The following is a 21538-nucleotide window of genomic DNA, read 5'->3' on the forward strand; positions in this document are numbered from 1 at the left end:
TTATTAGGGCTTGGTGAGTGTGGCGAAGACCAACCTCGCGGGCCGAAAATCCCCAGGAAATGTCAGCCGAGCAGTCAGTCGTTGTGAGTGTCGTGCGTTGAAAACCCTCGTAAAATGTTAGAAGACTGCGTGAAATTGTGAAAATGGGAGCAAAGGACTCGAAACGGTCGTGCTTGCCCTACGAGGATGCCGTCAAGCGAAGTAGGTATCAAACCCTGCACCCAAACCCCTCACCTGTCATTACATCATGTGACATAACTACGTAAATATTATTGTTGTTAACTAATTGCTAATTAATGCCTAACCCGAAATTCCCCCCAATTATCCAATTCCAGTGTCTGAGGAGGAATACAAGCGGATATGCGAGGCGTTCAAGCGGCTGAGCGGCGGCAACCAGCTCCTGAGCAAGCAGAGCTTCATCCTGCACGTGCTGGGCGATGGGGTGCCCCAGGCGATCGCCGAGTGGCTGTACCTCGCCTGCGGCGGCACGCCGCGCGGCATCGCCCTCAAGGACCTCGTCTGCGGCCTGGTGCTGCTCACCAAGGGCAAGCAGGACGAGAAAATTCGCTTCCTGTTCACGCTGTATTGCAACGATTCGGGAACGCATATCACCAGGAGCGAGTTCTACAGCGCCTTGCAAACCGAGGGCACGCTGCCGCCCGATAAGCCCAACAGGCCCAACATCCTGTGGGAGAGGACGATGCTCTCGCTGTTCCCCGTGGGACAGGATCGAGTGACCTATGAGCATTTCAGTGCTTGGATACAGTACAACAAGGAGGCGACGATCTTGTCCAAGTGGTGAGTCGGGGATGGCAATTCAAGGGCGCGTCCATTCATTGGTGATAACTATTTTTGTAACAAAGTCAAGTTTAATGACAAAAGATTATTAATAAAAATCATTGGTGATTAGATAAAAAATTAATTTGGTGTCAGGGGGGGAACGGTAGTTTAGTCCTTTGATTAGATAAATTAAATTCTTATTAATTCGATGGTCTTAAGATAATGTAAAGGTTTTTTATTGTGTGGTTTCCACGAATAGTTTTTTCCGTGTCGTAAACAATTTTCCCAATGAAATAAACATGTGGTAATGATAAAGAATATTGACATTTGTTTATTATCACCACGAGTCGTTTATTTAGTTACCTATTTTTGTAAAATTGAATCTATTCCGTTGTATTTTTTTTAACGCGACGAGCTTAAAATAGCTACTTGATAAGTGGACACTTTTTAATCTACTTGAAATATATTACTTTATTGTTTTAACGATTTATACCTACTTGATGGGATTGTTTTTAAGTAAATAGCTAATCATGGAACTAATATTTTATTACTTGTGTGAAGGTTTAATCGAACAAAAATATTTGTCTTTCCATTATTACACTAAAATTAGTGTTGTTGAACTTTGGAATTGGTATTTGTGGGGTAATTAAAGGTAAAAAGGTTCATTTTTTATCCATTCCCGGCATACTTTATAATCTACATCATGTACATGAGTTATTAAGGATTGGAAATTGGACCGAAAGTGAATTCATTTTCTTTTTATATTTCTGTATTTATAACATTAATAATCATGAGTAGAAATGCCAAAATAAAATTTTTCGTTAATTTTTATCTCTCAAATAATAATAATAATTTATTTGTGGCAGTAAAACAGTTACAATACAATTAATTACATCAAGAAAAAAAATACGATAATAAAATTAAAATTTTCTACAACTTGGTTTCTACTACAAATTGGACCAAAAGGCAGCAAAGCTGATCAAGGTTTTGACCCAGACAATAAATGAGAAATAACAAAAAATAAAAATAAACAATATAATAATAAAAAAAAAATATCTAATTCTATTTAACAAAATTATAGAGAGGAAAAAAACACATAAGAAGAATAGAAAAATCATTTTGTAGTATTTATGTTTAAAATTGCTGATTTTAGAATTTTTAAAATTTTTAAATAAATGCATTACATAACCGAAATTTTATGTTTTTTTATCATCAGTGTGCAATTATAATAAAATATACCTCTATACATGATAATTACTGAAGGTGGGAATTTATTTTTGGTCGTTTAGTATAGAAATTATTAAATTATAATTTAATGGAAGAACCTTGTGACTGGTGACATTAATCTTTATTTTTTTCTCACATCTATTACAGGAATAAACAGAATTTATTCTTGAATTGATGGCTACAAGGTCTTTAACAACAATTGGAAAAATACATACAGGGTGCTTTAAAAGTTACTACCAACTTTCGAGTGATGAGAAAAGACGTTCAGCAGCTAAGCATAAAAATAAATTTTTTTCCAAGCAATTTAATTTCTATTATTTACGTATTATAGGTTGTTTCCAACGTTTATTATCGTATTTGCTAGTTTGCCAAATGATTTCTATGTCATAAGAAAAATTATTCGTAGCTCAAAACTTTTAAGTTATGAGAGAAATTTTTTTATACCCTTATTTCAAACAACTTTTTTATTGTGAATAACAGTGTTTTATAAAAAAATGAAAGAGAACATTGCAAATATTTGTAAGTCCTTTTTGTCAGCAAAATTGAGAAATTGTGAAACGGAAATAAAAAATTATTTTTGTATGTTTAAAATTGTAATTTAATAATTCGAAAAAAATAAAAGTATAATTTTCTATGTTGTATTAATCTGTTATCTACATTTTATCTATTAGGATAGATAAGATGTAACGGTTTCATAGAAAACAGAAGACAAAAAATTCCACTAGTGTCTATTGTCATATCACAATAATAACAATGCTAACAATAAAAATAAATCACTCGCTCTGTGTTGAAGTTGATTGGAAAAATTATGAGTTTTTGTTGAAAATAATTAACTTTCAAAAGAAATTCAAAAAATGTGAAACAAAAAAAGTAGTAATATATTTTTTCTGCAAATACAAAAGTATTACCTTTCTATTATTTTTTTTGATTTTTTTACCTTGGAAAATTTAATTAAATTTTTTTTTGCAATTTTGAAAATAATTCACTTGTTTTCAAAACCACCAAGTGATGGTAGAGCCCATTAGAGTCACCTCACCCTGAATAAACATACATAAACAAAAAAATTAATTAAACAATTGACTTTTTAATGCTTTTATTAATGAAGGGTAATTAAAATTTAGTTCCGAATGTAATTTTAATAAAAAAAATCACGTTTAAAAAAATGTTTAGTCAGTATAATAATATTTTGCGTAAGTTGCATTTTTTTTTCATAATTTTAATAAATCTTGTTTGGACTTAAATTATTTTATTTTATCATTTTTATTATTAATTATTAAAGCAGCCAAGTAATTTTTGCTCGGTTTGTAATTTTAGTACCCATTATTATTTATTATACTTACAGGCTTTAGCTTGGGCTTTAATACAATTTTAACAATTTTTGTTTATTTAAATGATCACGACTTTGTGTTTTTTTTAACTTATTCTCGCTTTATTTTCTTTTATATTTATTTTTAGTACCATTTTTTTAAATTTTTAATTAATAAATTCTGTCAAGAACGATGCTAAAATAATGATAAAGTAAAAAATTAAGCAATATTTTCAATGAATTAAGGAGAGTAATCTATAGAAATTCGAAAAATTTGGGCAAAACAGGAGAACATTGCTATTTTTTGGCTGTTTCCCCAAGAAAGCTTATTTATGTCTTGAGTCTTAACTATTTGAAACAAGATCTTGTTTTTTGTACTAATTAGTAAAATTTTTATCTTTACGACTTTGGCCGGCCTTTCGTGTAACTTAAAACAATGAACAAAGTTATTTAACAACCAGCTCACGTTTTATCGATTATCGCAATTTATTCTCAAATTAGTCCACTTACAGGTGTACCTAAATAGGTCACCGATGTCGTTAGTCTGTAATTTATAAAGGCGGAATAAATTCAAGGACGGTGCATAAAATTGCATGCAATCTGAACACTCATTTACATTTTAATAATATTTATAAAAAAAAATATCTTAGGTTACTCTCAAACCCTTGCGTATCGCTAAGTTCGGAAGTGGAAGCGCCAACTTTTTACCAGACATTGGCCGGTGTGACACATTTGGAAGAACAAGATATTTGCGAATTAGAGAAATGTTTTTGGACACTTCAAGGCTCTTCACCTTCGTGCCATTTAGATTTAAATTGTGTCCGGTCGATGGTTTGTCCCCCGATTCCGTTGACCGCATGCGAGGGGTAAGCGAAATTTTATCGCACGAGCCGGAGCCGAGTGTCCTAAACTTTATATTTTTTGTAGATTATTTTTAGCGCTCGATGTGAACAGAGACGGCCATATCGATTTCAAAGAATTGTGCTGTGGGATTTCGGCGGCGTGTCGTGGACCAATAGCTGAACGAATGAAATGTAAAAATAAAAAAAAATTTTTTTGTTTTCCTATTGAATGTTTTTTCCAGTTTGTTTCAAAATCTTCGATATGGATAGAGATTGTTATCTGAATCCGGACGAGCTTCAACATATGATTCATACTTTGATGCTTGTTGCGAATGAAAATAACAAGAGATTTAACGGTTACGATGGGAATTTTGATAGTGATAAGGAAGAGGATCATAGTAAAATTTTGCAATCTTTGACTCAAAGACTTGACGAGAGAGGGGGCTTGAGTCAGGAGGAGTTTTTGGTTTGGGGTGTTGAAGATAATGGATTGGTTGAGCCGATGTTGGAGTTGTTGTTTCAAGTTTGTCACGTTTCGTTCGTTTTAAGGCCGGCTTGTAGACACCACGAGCACGATATTGGTGAGTCGATCTGAAGCGATTTTTGCCGATCTTTATATTTAGAAGTTGCGAAAAGTTAAGTTTGTTTTGTTATCGCATACGTTGTTGACAAATCGTATCCAAAAATAGACAAAAAAATGCAAAAACACTTGATAGTATTGTCAATAAATACAAAAATAATTTTAGGTGGAATATATCTCAAGTGAGGATAGTGTAGGATTTTTTTTAAATTAGTGTTTTTATGAATTTATGGTTTTGAATTTGACAATTTCCATAAAAAAACTCTTACGTATTTTTTATGGATTCGGAGTTATTTTATTAAGAAAAGTCAACTTTGGAAAGATTGTGCCAAAGAAGATTTCGTCGAAACAATGATAAAAACTTCAAAATTTTTTAATGCGTTATTTTGCTTGTAATAACTAATAACTAGTTGAGCCAATTGAGAAGATTTCACCAATAGAAGGTAAAGCTTTGTAAAATTCGTGTATAAAATGTGTTATCTTTACTTATCTGGATCGATTCTCAACATGTTTTACGAAGAAACTTACTAAAAATAAAGAATTCTGACCAAACTTAGAAGAAAATAATTGCTACAGTACTTAATTTTTTCATTGAGATACTAATATTCCAGAAATTCCATTAAAACAAAGTAGGGAATTGCTTTTTGTTGGAGAATACGAAGTTTTCTGTGAATTTCAATTTTTTTCCAAAACATCACATAAAATTAAAAAAAAAACTGTGCATAATTTGTGCTTTTTAATTGGGAAACTTTGTTATATAAACCTGTCCGTTAGATTTTGATTGAAAATATTGTTTTTTTTATTATTAATTTAGTTTTATTTATGAATTTAAAATGAGGTAACGAGAAAGTCATAAAATCAAGGTAAAAAAATTGAGAATGAGAATAGAGGATTTTATGAATGTATGAAACTTTTTTAATAATAAATTAACGAAATTGAATAGATTATACTAAGGCAAAAAATTGTAAAATTCGTTAGGGAAATGTGCTATTTTTATTTATTTAAATTGAATAACAAAATACAGGAAAATTAATAATTATGCTTAAATAATAAAAAAATAAATGGGATAAACAAAATAAAAAAAGAAAAGAATTGAAAATAAAAGAGGAAAGTAAATATTAATAGTAAAAGAAAAAATAATTGATCTAAATACATAATTTTTTAATGAGAAACATTATTTCAGACATTTTTTGTTATATTATTAAAACAAAGTAGAAAATTGCTTTTAATTTGAGAACTTAGAAAAGTTATTTAGGCAAAAGTCTGTAACAACAGAATATTTAGCCAAAACAGCAAAAAAAATTCAAGTGCTAAAGATTAAAAAAAGGGCAAAATTAAATGGAAAATGCTTAATTTTTATTTTAATTTAGCAGTGTTTTTCAATGGTAAATTAAGAAAATTCAATTGTCTTTACCAGTGGAAGGTAGAAAGTAATAAACTAGATTGATTTTCTACGTTTTTACTCATGAATTTATGAAAAGTAAGGAATATTTTATTCTAATAAAACATACTCAAATGTTGTTTTTGTCAAAAATCACTGAAAAAAATGTCGCTATCCCAAAAATTATTAATAAATTAAGTTTGGCACTAGTACATTTTTTTAAGATTTTTTTCCTTAAAACATTTAAGCAATGTTTATTTTAGAATGATACAAAATTTTAGTTATATAATTAATATTTTAAGAATTTTTTGTTAAGATTTTGAATTAATTAATAAGTTATTTTGAATTTTTAAAAAACAATCCATGCAGAGAAAACATTAAATATTTAATAGCGAGCTCAGATTTCTTTGTGATTATTAGTTTTTGAGATTAGGAATTTTTTTTTAGCAGTCTCACCTTGTATATTCAACACATTCTGTTAAAATAAACCTATAAATTGCCAATTTTTTAAAATTTTGGTAGTTCTGGGAGAGAAAAAAGGCTTTCAAAAAGGCTGAATTCGTATTATTTTGCAAAAACAAGAATGAAAATTGTGAAATTTATCAATAATTTCGATGAATTTGGAAGAGTTTTTCAATATTAAGATTGGAAAATTCGAAAAATTTTCCAAATACAGTAGAAAAACACTGGAATCGCTAAATTTATGGAGTCAAAACAAGTAAAAAAAATTGTAAGAGTACTTGTAAATTAATTAAAATGAACTGAAAGTTACTCATCTCTTTAGCATACTTCAGACTCTTGGTTAATTTAATTTTATTCCGTAATTCCGAATAACGGCCACCTCTTCACAACGGACATTTTTGTAGGAACATAACTAAAGCATTAGAAAATAATGTAAGAAAATCTCTCTACAAGGGACCTTCCGTATAGCGGACATGAACAAAAAAAATTCCTAAGTACCATAATACCATATAACTTTATCTCTTACAACGGACAGACCGCTTTTAGTAAAAAACACGGCTCCTAAAAACAACCAAACAAAATTGAAGGTTTTAAGTAAAAAATTGTTTATTTTGAAAAGATTTTTAGTTATAATATAGCCAGCTGAGAATACTTTAACTTACTTTAACTTTAATAAATGTTTATACTATCACCAATCTTACAGATTCAAGAAATCAAAAAAATTTTTTTGTAAAATATATTTTTGCTACTGTTTGGTGGGCAGTTGATGGAAAGATGCTCAAAATTATTTACAAGGACAATTAAAGATTTTCCTTCGCCGGTGTCCGCTGTTGAGAGGTTCTACTGTATTATTTTGTGAATAATTTTCAGTGACGGGATGGCTGGAACGCGAAGAGCGCCGTGGCTACCACGTGGGCCAATTCTGGTACCTCATCTCGTCCGAATGGTGGCAAAACTGGCTAAGCTACACGACCGCCCCTCGCAACAACCTCGACCACTGCACGTGCCGCACCGCCACCGACCCGCGCCTCGTCGAAGAGGGCATCGTCTGCGACGAGAGCCTCATCAGCAATGGCACCGATTCGAACGAATTCAACTCGAACAGCATGGAATCGATGGGGGACCTCCTCGGCAAAGGCGATACCTGCAGCATTGCCTCGAGTTCGGGCGTTTCGAGCAGTTCGGGCACAACGGGCTCGAAACGAAGTCAAGGCATGCCGGGACCCATCGACAATTCGAACCTCGTTGCCGAACCGTTGCATAAAGTGAGAACGCTGACGGGCGAAGGCGGGAGATTAAAGCGGGATACACCGTTGGTGCAACATCGGGATTTTGAACTGGTTCCCGATTCGCTGTGGAAGGCGTTGGCGCATTGGTATGGGGGTCCGTTGCCGTTGCCGCGGCAGGTGATTTTGCCGCCGGGGAGTTGCGATGTTGAGTTGGAGTTGTATCCGTTGAATTTGAGTATTTGGATGCATCAGTCGCAAGCGGTGGGGTCGGCGGCGTCTTGGAGCAGTGTGGTTGGAGGGTAATTATTGTTTTTGATTGTTTTATTTCATTTAGAACGACGTTTGTGCGAATTTGGTTGTTGCATGGAAATTTTAGTTTGGCGCCCAACGTGGGGCGCAACGTACGTTTTGCAAATTTACTCTAATATGGGTCCAGGCATTATCTTTGTTTGTTTGATTTGATTTATAACAACTCTTGTGCGTAATTTGACTACTACTACGTAAAATTTATTTTGGCGCCCAACGTGGGGCCAGGTAAATGGTGGTGGGCTGAACAAAATTGGTACAGAAATCACGAACAAACGAAAAGAGGCGCCAAGTACGTTTGTTAAAATACGTGAATATTCAATTATTCCTTGCTCACAACTGACCTGCGAATGGCTCAAAATGTATTTTTTTTCTTTCCTTACTTTAAATGATGAAGTAAAATAATTTCTAAGGACTCACTTAAAAAAGAAAAATCCCTATTCTGTTAATACATAATAATATGTAGTTATTTGTCTGTTTTAGATTTATTTTCTGATATAAACTGTACTTACGACACTCTAAATTTCCATGAAAACAAAATAGGTAAAATAAGTTGCCAATACCTTTAAAAACATATTCTATTTTTTTGGTGTAGACCATAGATTAATAGTTATTTACCTGACCTGATCTGATATAGGAGAACGAATTTAAAATTTTGGATTTTTAACTAAAAGTGTTCAAGCTAGGAGAAAAAGTCAAACTGTGTGGTAGACGGCGTAAAAAATAATCTACAAGTTTGCTCGAATTTCAAAACATGTAACTCACAAGACAATTTTATTTTTCAAAAATCATCGAAATCAGCATAAAATCTTAATACGATTGGTATAAACTAAGAGCCTAATTTCAAGTTGACTTACGACCGGTGCAAATCGGTATTTGTTATAGCAACGGCGCAAATCTAGCAATGTCATTCGTTGCTGCTATGCAACTACGACCCGCGCAACTTTGCGACCAAACTTGAAATTAGACCCTAAATTTGTAACATTTTATCTGTGTATTTCACCAAAAGTATAAACCAAAATACAATCTAAGCGCCACTTTTGTTGAAATTAGTTGATTTTATACGATTCCTTGTTTAAAAACGACAAAACACGTTGTTTTATTCGAAAAGAATGATTAAATAAAAAAAATATAAATCATTGATTTTTTTATGATTTTTTACCCAAAAATATAAAACTTGCCGTTGAAAACTTAGTCATTTTATTCTGATACCAAAAAAAAAACAACTAATTAAGTATCAGTTTAGTAGAAAACATTTAATTTTTGGCGATTTTTTGCTTTAAAACAACAAAACTTTCTGTGAAAGAGATAAAATAGTATTAGGCTTCCAGAAAAAGACTATTCGATCATCAATTTTATTGAAATCATCTGGTTTTAGATGATTCTATCAAAGAAAACACCGATTTAAGCACCATTTTAGTAAAAAACACGATTTCGGCAGATTTCTTGCCGTAAAATGGCAAAACTAGCTACAAATATTGTTTAATAGTCGATTTTAGACAACTTTTTGCTCAAAATTGTCAAAATTTCTCATCGAAAACCTAAAATCGCTGTATTCTGGCACCAAAGACGAGAATTTAAGCATCAATATAGTTGAAAATATTTGATACTAGACGATTCATTGCCGAAAAATGACAAAATTCGCTGTCAAAATGATAAAATCGCTTTAGGTTGCCTGAAAACGCCTATTAAACTATCAATTTTGTTGAAATAAGTTGATTTTACGCAATCCCTTAGTTAAAAATGACGAAGAAAACTTGAAATCGCATTTTTCTGATGCAGAACACACTTGATTTCGGAAGTGGAAAAAAGCAAAAATCGCTCTAGAAAATCTGAAATCGCTTTATTCTGCCAAAAAAAAAACAACATTTCTAACGCGATTTTTGCCGTTTTGGATAAAAAAATCGACTTAAAATCAAGTAATTTGAAAAAACTCATGTTTAAATCGTCATTTTTGAGCAGAGAATCAAGTTTTTTCAACAAAACTGGCATTAAAATCATCGTTTTAGGTCAAAATAAAGCGATTTCAGTGTTTATGCAGTGATTTTTATCGCTTTGAAGCACGGAATCGTCCGATATTAAGCGTTTTCAAGAATACTGGTGTTTCAGTCGTCGTTTACTTTTTCATAAATGGCAAAACAGGTTTTAGAAAAACAAAAATTAGACAAATATCGCTGTAAAAATGCTAAAACGTAGATTTAAGCACTATAGTTTTTTTTTAATTAGTTTTAACACATTAACATTTTAACACGACAGCAACGTGTTTTAAATTAAATTGTTCCAACAAAAAAAATTTTTAAAGCTCTCAGGTGTCTAAGTATGCAACTCGCTTCCGCTAGTTGCATAAAGACAGCCCTTGAACTTGTGTTTTCACACTCGTGTTGTTAATAACTACAAGTGAATAATTCTGATTTCAGCTATGGAGCCGCCGCCCTCAACACCGCCGGCATAACCACCTCCCCCATCTCCTCCCCTCGCCGTTACCTCGCCCACACCGCCGCCTTCAGCCGCCTCGCCAACGTCCGCCAAGTGATCGAATTCCTCTGTCTCCGACTCAGCCTCCGTGTGGAAGACGTCCGATTGTGGCACATCAGGGACACCACCACCCTCCTCGAAGACGAGAACGCCACCCTCCAAGACCTGAGCGTCATCGACGGCGATAAAATCCTCCTGGAGGTGCGCAATAAGGACCTGACATGGCCCGAAGAACTTGGTGCTTTGGTCGCCGGCGGTCAGACAACGCTCAGTGCCGAACGTCGACCGACAATTTGTCTGCCACCTGGTGCTACAGGCTTGCATAATCTCGGCAATACGTGTTTTATGAATGCGGCACTGCAAGCGGTTTCAAATACGCGACCGTTAACGTTGTATTTTCAAAGGGATGGTCAGTTGTGCGAATTGAATAGTGTGAATCCGTTGGGTACGAAGGGAATGGTGGCGAGGCGATATGCCGAGTTGTGTAGGGAGTTGTGGGCCGGGTCGACGAGGAGTGTGGCGCCGTTGAAGTTGAGGTATTGTGTCACCAAACATGCGCCGCATTTGGGAGGCGGAGGACAACATGATTCGCAGGTGAATTTTTTTTTGATTTTTGAAAAATTGGTATAAAACCATACATATTGATAAAAAAATATTTACGTATATTTTTAATTATAATAATTATAATTTTAATTTAAAGTTTTTATTTAACTTCTTTGTTGTTTGGTTATTTTATATTTTGGGAGTCAAATTTGATAAGTTTTCAATAGAATAGATAGTAATCCAAACTCGCTGAAATTTTGCATACATACGTAATCTCTGTGACATTCCAATACAACCATGTAATCATTTGAATTTATAATTAGAGATGTCTTTAATATATTTTTTAACATGTATGAACACTTTGATTATTAGAATTAATCATGTAGAGTCAAATAATAAAAAAACAAAACAAGTTTTTATCAAATAACTCGGAATGTGTTAAGATTTACGTTAGGGTTATAATAAGAAAAAACATTTATTTTTTAATTCCCAATCGAATGGTATCAAAATATACAGGGGTTGCCGTTTGAAATAATGAAAATAAAAAAAAGTTTAAAAAGTTTGAAAATAAATTGTAAACACCCTGTAGTAATTCAGATAAATCAAACTTAATTAATAAGTCTGTTAGACCTTGTTTAAGTCGTAAGTACTAATAATGTCATCAAGAAATCACCGTTTGTATTTTTTATTAATTTTTAAAAGTAAACATGGAAAACTGATTTTTTTGGTTTTTATTTTTTTTAACTGTAATCCCTGAACCGATTCAAAAAAACTTTTATATATTTTAATAATAATTACCCAAATTACACTAGAGAGTGGATGTAATTAAAATGAATAATTTATTATCTCTATTACATAAAACTGAACAACTTATGTGTTTTAAAACTATCCTGTTTCAAAATAAATTATAATAATGCAGAATGTTTCTTTTTACTTAAATCGTTTTTCAAATTGTTTTTAAAGACATCATTTTATTATTTTCTTCATTATTTTGTCATATTTGCTTTACTCGAAACAAGAAAGTGATAACATAAAATTTACCACAAGGCTTGAACTGATTATTTTTAGGTTTGATTGTGGAATTAAATTTTCCACAGATTGAAAATATCTAAGGTCTTTGTAGATTGTAATTGAAATTTGAACAGTACGATTAATTACAATTAAATTACAGTCGAAGATCACGAAATTTTTTTTATTTAATTAATTACTTCAGTTGTAAAAATAATATTTTTTCAAGTAATTGTATTTAATAATTTAAATAGACTTAAGAACACCAGCTAGAAACGTGATTATTTTGCAAAATAAGTCATCAAACATCACCAAAATTACCTACCTATGTCAAAAATTTGTGATTTTCGCACTTTCCGCACGTTTTGAAAGTAATAACTTTATGTAACCTTGTTAATTTGACCCCATCTTGAATAAAAAACGATATTTCAATAAGGTAGACGTGTTTTTCCGCAGTTTACGTAAACTTAGCCAAAAAAAAACATCAAATTGATCGATAATTACAGTATTTTCATTTTTTTTCGGCGTTTCAGCGGATTTTTAAACCAGAGACATCACAATTCTCGAAATATTGCCTGAAGTAATAAAAATTCACCAAATTAGTTTGAAAACCGGGCCTAAAAATTAGTCTTTGTCGATTTTTTAACACTTTTTGAACAAAGACCACTATTATTTGGTTCATTTTTGTAAAGAATAATAAATTATTTCAAAAATAGAGTTAATTTTGTTTTGGTCTAGCATTATTTAATCGCATTTTTTCAACACATTTTTTATTTTTTCTAGTTTTGAGCAAAAAACATCAAACGACATCAAAATATCATATGTATTTATGCCTTTTTTGTGTGTTTTAACATATTTATTAGCCAATTAGTTCACAAGATTTATTAAAAGTAAGCCAAAGAATCACTAAATTATATTGGAAACAGAGTTATTTTTGCATTTTTCCATCGTTTAACCGTTTTTCTGAGATAAATACACGTTTTTTTTTTGTAAGATTTCGGTAAACTTAGCAAATAAATCATAAAATTTATCAAAAATTAGATTGCACTTTTCGAATATTTCAGCAGGTTGATTTGATCAGCTGGAAATTCTGGAAATTTCGTCAGAAATAAACAAAAAATTTGCAAAATTTTGAGCCTATAGGTCTTTTTTTTTTAGTAAAATCTTTGTTTTCCCCCAAATTTTCACTAAACCGGCCCAAGTTATTACTAAATTGAATCGAAATGATATTATTTTTCCCATTTTCTAGCGCTTTTCCAAGTTTAATCAGAAAATTTAATAATTTTCACAAAAATTAATAAAAAATAAGCCCAAAAATCATTAAGCCCAATCGCTAATCGTTTTTTTTTGGTCGGTCGTTTAGCCACTTTCTTTTAAATAAAGTTTTATTTTTTTTTGTTAAAAATTTTTCTAGACTGGACCAAAAAACATTAACTTGACGTGCTGTCAAGTGTTTTATAGCACGTTTTTCATCCAGAAGATCTTCGATTCTTTCGAAAATTAAAATTTTGTGTGTGATTATTGATTTTAATGATTAAGGGTCGGTTTATAGAAAGCTCAATTAAAGTTAATTGTGCTGTTAAAAGTTAAAAACGCGTGTGGACCAATCAAATTGGTTCAATTTAGTCACGTGACCAGTTAATCACGCATTAAATTAATGACACTTCTATAAACCGGTCCTGTTTTTTTTATTAAAAACTTGAGAATTGTGCATAACTTTCAAAGAATCCTTTATTTCTTTCCATATTTTCTGGAAAATATTATTTTGATGTTAATATTATGTTACCAAGTTATTGAAACTTTTTTCAAAAATAATACGAAAAAAAATTGTTTGTAGGAGCTTCTGGCATGGCTACTGGACGCCCTCCACGAGGACTTAAACAGGGTAGCACGTAAACAATACTCAGAACTGAAAGATTCCGGAGGACGTCCGGACGAAGTGGTCGCTGAGGAGGCATGGGTTCAACATTTGGCCCGAGATCATTCGATTATAACCGATCTATTTTACGGCCAATTAAAAAGCAAAGTCACTTGTCAAACGTGCGGCCACGAATCGGTCCGATTCGACCCATTCAACTTGTTAAGTTTGCCATTACCGATGGAAAGTTATACGTTATGCGAAGTTTTAGGTAAATGATAATTACTCATTTAATTGAATTTTTTTTTATGATTTGTTTAGTTGTAAGATTAAACGGCGAAACGCCGATAAAATACGGCCTCCGCCTCAACTCCGAAGCGAAATATATCGAACTGAAGCAACAGCTCGAACGTCTGTGCAATATCAAAACCGAACGCCTGCTTCTGGCCGAACTTGCCTATTCGCAAATCAGACAAGTGTTGAACGACGATGTCCGGATAAATCCGGGCACGGCGACCGAATTGTACGCTTATGAGTTACCAGAGGATCATCAAGAAACCGAAGAGATAAGTAACGATGTCGGTAAGTGCGGTAACTGTTTGAAAATTGCAGATTTCGATGGGTTTTTGTGTTTAGATGTGGAGGTTGCCGTTTCCGATAGTCCATTGGCCCGCAGTCCTGAGGTAAGAGGTGGTTCGGCCCTTTGCATGCCCAACATTCTATGCTTTAAGGTATGCACGCGCCCAAAACGCCCTTAGTAATTTTTTTATTTTATTTTATGTTGTTGGGGGTAGGGTACGCAAAATTGGCCGTCGCAGAGTTGCATACATTTTTTTTTTGCTTCAAAAATTATTATTTTGATTAAGTAAGACAGTTGGCTGATATTTTGGGAAAAAATGGCAAATGCATGTCACCCCAAAAAAGTTTGTTTTATTGTGTTTATTGTGTTTTATTTTTACTGGGTATCTCCCATTTATTTTCGATAAAAAAAATAATCACCCTGTATAAAACTGGTCTACAGTGACTTTGAAATTTAATTGGCAACCTTAATTAATTTAAAGAAAATTGTGTAATTTTTGCATTTTTTGAGATTTTTCTCACATTTTAGAAGTTTGTGAGATTTATTTTTCTTTTTTTTTTCAAGATTTCGTAAAACTTGGCTAAAAAACAAATTAGTCAAGATTTTACATTAATTTACTTTTTTCGATTGCTTATTTTTTTCACAATTTTGCTAAACCAGACCGGAAAATTATTCAATTTTGATTATTTTAGTACTTTTTCGACATGGATCACAGTTATTGCCTCGATTTTTGTTAAAATAAGCCGATTTTTTTCAAAAAGAATGTTTTTGCTTTAGTCTGACATTAAATAACTGTTTTCTTTTTGGTAAGATGTTTTTAATTTTTTTGTTTTTCAGCTTTTTAATTTTTTATCTGTTTTGGGATTTTCTGCGTTTTTTGTTTATTTTTGTGTGCTTTTAAAAAATAGCCCTGTATTTATTTATCGTTTTGGTCTATAAATTAAATTAACAACACTGAATAATTTAGAGAAAAGTTTGAGTAAAGTAATGTAAAAATAAATTAAATAAAGTAAAATAAAATAAAGTAATATAAAAAGAAATTTAATATTAATCAACACTTAAAATTTGATTGCAGTTAAGTGATTTGTTAATCGGAGAATTAAAAAAAAATAACACTGTAGTTAAAAATTGCTAAATAAAATGACAAAATTGAATAACTATTAACTTCTTAAATAAAATATTTTTTATAATAGTATTTTTTTTAATATTCAGTAAGTAATTCTATTGATTCGATTTAATTTTTGAAAAAATTATATCTTTTTTATTGAAAAAGTTAAAAAGTGGGTAAGTAATATGGTAATAATTATTGAATAATGCAAAAATACCTTATAATTTGAAGAACCGTGTACTGAGTGAACTAAAAATATTCCGTAACAAGTCTTTCTCTTCATAAAAAACACTAATTTATAGCATTCTGTCTATAAAAAAGAACCTTCTTCCAGAAAATTTGTAGATATGTACAAATATTTTATATATTTTTGTTTGTTTGTTTGTTTTGCTTTTTGTATATTTAACGTACCTAAAATATTTGTTGTGTTTTTAATACACTAAGGACCGGTTTATAGAAAGCTCTGTTAAATTTAATCCTTTGTTAAAAGTTAACAACGCGAATTGACCAACCAAATTGTGTCAATTTGGTCACGTGATCATTTAATCACGCATTTAATTGGTAATTAAATTAATGACGCTTCTATAAATCGACCCTAAATAAAGTTTGACAGTTGCCAACTTAGTTATTCTTAATGTCCCGGCAAGTTGGTAAATGGTGGTAAATGTAAACTTTTTTTTGAATTTTTTAATATAGCATTTAATACTTTTTTGGTCCATTTTGCTTAATTTTTAACACTTTTGTAAATTAATCTCATCAAAATTGGGAATCATAATAATAGATTCAACTTAAACGAAGAACCTTAATGCTTTTAATTTTTTTAGAGAAGTTGAAAAATAGAGGAGTGTTAAAAATTGAATAGTAACTTAAAATTTTTAATGGAACGACGTATTTTCTTTTTACAATTAAAAAACATAAACATTTAAGTGTCTCTTACAGAAAAAAACAGTGATATTTACTTTAAATATTAAAAAAAAATCATCTAATGTTTCAGTTACTCGAAAAGTTTATTCAAATATTAAATTCTTATTTTTTTAAGTTTTTCATTGCAATTTCATTACAGCTGTAAATTATATTTTTCAGTATTTTTAGTTTTGTGCAAAATAGACCAATTACAAGTTAGTTCAAAATTATTTAAATAAAAGCAACTTCAAAAAATGCAGTAAAATATGGGGTGTTTTTTTTCACAATAATGGAGTTTACCGACTCGCTGGGACACCTGTACAGCAGCATATGATTGTATTCCGTTACGTTTTAGTTAAAAACCCCTGTTTGCTGTTACAGAACAGGCAAAAAACCGATAGTCATCTAATGAATGGAGGAGTTGTCCTGAAAAAAGCCTCAATCATATCACATTCCTTTTCGGACACTTCCTCAACATCGTCAAAATTTCCAAGTTATTTAATAGCCTTACATCGGAAATGTGTCCGACAAGAAACCTACTTTCTCTCACAACAGAAAAGCAAACCGAGTTTATTTGGTTCACCACTTTTACTTGGTTTTCGTCCAAATAGTACGTGTCAGAGCTTATACGAAGCGGTTTGGGGACAAGTAACCAGGTTTCTGAGCCCTCTGCCGCAGAGCGACCAAACTAACCATGCCACAGACTGGTGAGTAAAAGTATATTTTAACTGTAAGAATTTTTTTCTTGTCACTGCGGTGCGAAAATATTTAAAAAAATATGTAAAAATTTGTCACCAGTCACAGAAAACACTTAAATAAAATCAAAGTCACATAAACCTAATTTTTAGATTATTATTGTCCAATCAAATGCGTTAGAATAGGATAGGAGAAGCAGAATAGGAAATTCAAAATTTTCGTCTAAAAAATATTTTTTCGGTAATTTAAGAGAATCTTTCAGAGTAAAATTCCCAAGGAAAGCCCAGAATCAAGAAAGTAGTCAAGAAATTGACCAAATTTAAAGATAAAAAAATAGAACATTTATATAAAGTTAGATACTTAATTTTTATTTTTTTTAATAAGTGCATATTACTATACTGTTGGTTATTTCTGTATTTTTTTTCTCAGTGATGACTCCTTGGGATACGAATTCCCTTTTACGCTGAAGGCCGTTCTTCAAGGCGGCCAAATTTGTGCAATATGTCACTGGACGCAGTTTTGTCGTGGTTGTACTCTACCTTGTAGCAATGATTTGGTTGTGGACCATTGTCGAGGGAATTTGAATGGGATGTGTATTGCGATCGATTGGGATCCGACCGCTTTGCATTTGAGGTATCAGAGCAATAGGGAAAAGGTGAGTGTGTTTTTTTTTTTTTTGGAATGGTGATTTGATTGAAGATTTATTATTAGTTGTGGATAGAAGATGAGTCTGTTAGTAGATGTCAGAAGTTGCATACGGAACCCATTGATTTGGATAATTGTTTAAAAGCGTTCACGTCTGAAGAAAGACTAGAAACAAAGTATCATTGTTCCAATTGTCAGGATAAACAACCGGCGACGAAGAAATTGCAAATTTGGCGGTTGCCACCGATATTGGTAAGCGTGGTTTATTTTTCAACAAACAATAATTCAGATAAATTACTGACGGCTTGTGATCTAAAATTAGGTTGGCATAACTGAATGAAACTTTTGTGTTTTTTTTTCACTGTTTTATGTATTACATAATAGAAAATTCATAAATTCCGTGCAAACAATATTTTTTCTGCGAATAAAGAGTTTTTGATTGTGAAAAGTCTAAGGGATTTCGACATTTTCCAGTAGTAACCACACAGTTGTACAATTATTAGTTCAGAGCGTTTTTAATTTAGAACAACAATAAATTCGAAAGGTTTGTCAAAAAAGTAAAAAAGTTGGAAATTTTCACTGTATTTTATAAATCTCGTTAAAACAAAGTCATAAAACGGTAGGTTTATTTTTTAAATTAGAAAATTTAAAGGCAGAACTTATTAAGTTAGTTCTAGAAATAAATTAACTTCGCGCGTTTCGATGGATTTGCAGCATATTTTCCCGAGAAACTCCTTGTATTCCACAGATTCCGTTGCTAAAGTAAAGTAGATAATTAGAAAATTATATCAAAATATGTATTTTTTTTTCAAATTGAGCTTTTTTCATCAAGAATAAACTCACAAATTCACGAAATTTTGCTTAAAGTAGCTAAAAAAAATTTGAATTTATGTCTATAAATTGCTTTTTACAAAACTTTACAAAAATATTTTCCCAGAAAAAATGCCAATCACATATTTGGTTATAAAACGCGTTTTTTTTTTTCAAAATGCATTTATGTTTTAGGATGAGCTTAAACGACTTTTGGTGACATGAGTAGCGTTGAATTTTTTTCTTAATATTTTTGTACAAATTAATCGCTTCACAGGTCAGAAAAAAAATTCGAAATAAGTCTATTAATTTATCTAGAAGTTGCCAAGTAATTTCGATAAAACATAGTTGAAAATTGCAAAATTAGATCAAAAATCGTTGTTTTCTGTGAATTTAGAAGGTTTTTTACTAAAAAAATTGAAGAAACTTTTCCAGAAGAAGTTAGAATATTACAGAATTATCTGGAAATGCGTTCGTTTTGCTTATTTATTTCTGTAAATTTATAGCATTTTAGCTAAAGAACTCACTACATTTGACAAATTTCGTTAAAATCAAACAGAACATTGAAAAATTATATCGAAATTGAAAAAATCTTAGAAATCTTACAAATTCAATAATTGTCCAAAAAAAAGGCAGAAAAGTTTGAATTTCATCTAGAATATGATTTAGGAGAGTTTTTGTTGAATTGGCAAAATTCGAAATCTGTTCCAAAAAAAAAACAGAAAATTATTTAGGTTCAAAGTGCAAGTTTTTTATGAATCTAGAAAGTCTTTCTTCAACAAGACGCCCAACAAATTCAAAAACTTTTGCCAAAATCAAATAGAAAATTTTGGAACTTTGTCTAAAATACGTTATTTTGTATTAATTTAGGAAAGTTTTTATTGAATGTCATTAAATTCGAAATTGTATTTTGTCAAAAGAATATAGAAAACTGTCCTGGAAAATGATTTTTTACTGAGAACCGCACTAAATTTGTAAGGTTTTATTTAATCAAATTTTAAAATCATTTCAATATTAGATTTAAACAGCATATTTTCTATGAACATAGAAGTTTTTCTCTTTTCCTCATAATATTTAAAAAAATTTGCCAAAACAAGGTAGAATATTACAAAATTATATTAAGAACTGTGTTTTTACTAACAATATTATCACGGAGAAACCACCTAAAAAATTTTTGGCAAACAAAGTATAGAAAATTCTGAAATTTTCGAAATTATAAAATTTGGAATTGTTTGTCAGGAGAAAAAAAAATTACAAATTTAAGATTTTTTGGCAAAGTAGGCTAGGAAAAGACATCCCTTTTTTTATATTTTTTTGATGTTTCGCTTCAATTTTGTCTGTGCAGATAATCCATTTGAAGCGCTTCGATTGTGTGAACAACAAATGGGTAAAAACCCAAAAAGTGGTAAATTTCCCATTCAAAGATTTCGATCCAACGGCATATCTCGCATCCGTACCGCAAGAAACAATTTTACGTCATCTACAACTACGCGAAAAACGTCAAGATCTGGAAAGTTCATGTGATAGTCAAACATCGGTTAAAACAATCGAAGAAAGCACCGAAACAAATTGTACAACAAACGAACATTCGAAACTTTTAACAACCGACAACAAACCGAAAGTGCAACTGAACAAAGTCAGAGCTCGCCTAGAATCAACCAGTTTGTTGAAAACACCAATCATCGACGAGCATCTCAAGGACTACCATCAGCACAAATTATTACCCGGACAGGATCCCTTCGATCTGAAATACCAACTTTATGCTGTTGTGGTAAGGTTTTATAACAAATAGCTCGGAAAAAATCATAATCTGCGCTCACTCGTTTTGGCAAACATTATGCTCGTTAAACAAAATTATTTCAGAGTCATTCAGGGATGTTAAATGGGGGCCATTACATCTCCTACGCTTGCAATCCGAACGGGAACTGGTACTGTTACAATGACAGTTCGTGCCGGGAGGTTCTAACCGAAATAGTAGAACCGGTTAAACCGAAAAAGTCGACTTGTACGCCACTGCGTCGCCGCAAAAACACGCAATCTAGCGAGAAGGAGGAAGAGACCTGTAATACCGACCCGAAGGAAACCACTTGCGATGACACCACCGTTACTAAACCGGAACCGAATTACAAAAAATGTGCTTATAGTGACGTGAAAACCCCGAAAATCGACACTAGTTCGGCGTATATTTTGTTTTACGAAAGGTCGGGCCTCGATTACAAACCGTATCTTCCCGAGGTCGTTTCGAACGGTCAAATCGTGCCTGAAGTTGAACTGGACGAGAATGAATCTGAGTTACGTAAGCAATTGTGTTCCATTCAGTAATTTTCTCTTTTTTTTTTGTTGAGTTTTGTTGAAGTTGCGAGAAATATATTTTTGTAAATGGTGTGCCACCCTTTGATTTGTTTTCATTTTTTATATGATTATAGTATTGTTACTCCGTTTTGCAGATCTATTATTTATGAAAGTGTATTTATAGATGTTGATAATATTGTGATCTTGAAGCCTAAAATTGTAAAATTAGTCTAGAGCGTGATGATTTTTTCGAAATGACGGGATGGATGGATTTTTACGCGAATCCTGGTTTGATTCAACCAAAGATGTAAACAGATTCGTTCAAAAGTTGACTGTTTTGGGGTTATTTATTTTACTAGTCTGATATTCTTATCTTATTCCACTAAGTTTGTAAGATATTTATAAGTGTTGCTTTTTTTGACACGGTTTAAATATATTTCCATTAGGTATAATATTAATGGTGCCATTACACAATAAAATAAAGCTTGTATATTGTTTACGTTCACT

The 21538-nt window shown here is 31.7% G+C and overlaps 1 protein-coding gene across 2 annotated transcripts; it reads left to right on the forward strand.

Moving 5' to 3' along the window:
• The first annotated feature begins 6 nt into the window (after window positions 1-6).
• Window positions 7-21530, forward strand: Usp32 (Ubiquitin specific protease 32). 2 transcript variants are annotated; one of them, XM_008196571.3, is made up of 15 exons: window positions 7-201; window positions 336-798; window positions 3964-4179; window positions 4241-4347; window positions 4398-4736; window positions 7449-8106; window positions 10531-11182; window positions 13977-14268; window positions 14319-14579; window positions 14634-14728; window positions 16970-17295; window positions 17714-17939; window positions 17996-18181; window positions 20085-20510; window positions 20603-21530. In XM_008196571.3, the coding sequence occupies exons 1-15, from the start codon at window positions 144-146 to the stop codon at window positions 21059-21061; spliced, it is 4764 nt and encodes a 1587-aa protein (XP_008194793.1). In that variant the 5' UTR covers window positions 7-143; the 3' UTR covers window positions 21062-21530. The 2 variants fall into 2 exon arrangements, with proteins under 2 accessions (XP_008194793.1, XP_008194795.1); XM_008196573.3 differs by having other exon boundaries at window positions 14634-14680.
• The last annotated feature ends 8 nt before the right edge of the window (window positions 21531-21538 follow it).

This window comes from Tribolium castaneum, chromosome 8, assembly GCF_031307605.1.
Source record: "Tribolium castaneum strain GA2 chromosome 8, icTriCast1.1, whole genome shotgun sequence".
Taxonomy (NCBI): Eukaryota; Metazoa; Arthropoda; class Insecta; order Coleoptera; family Tenebrionidae; genus Tribolium; species Tribolium castaneum.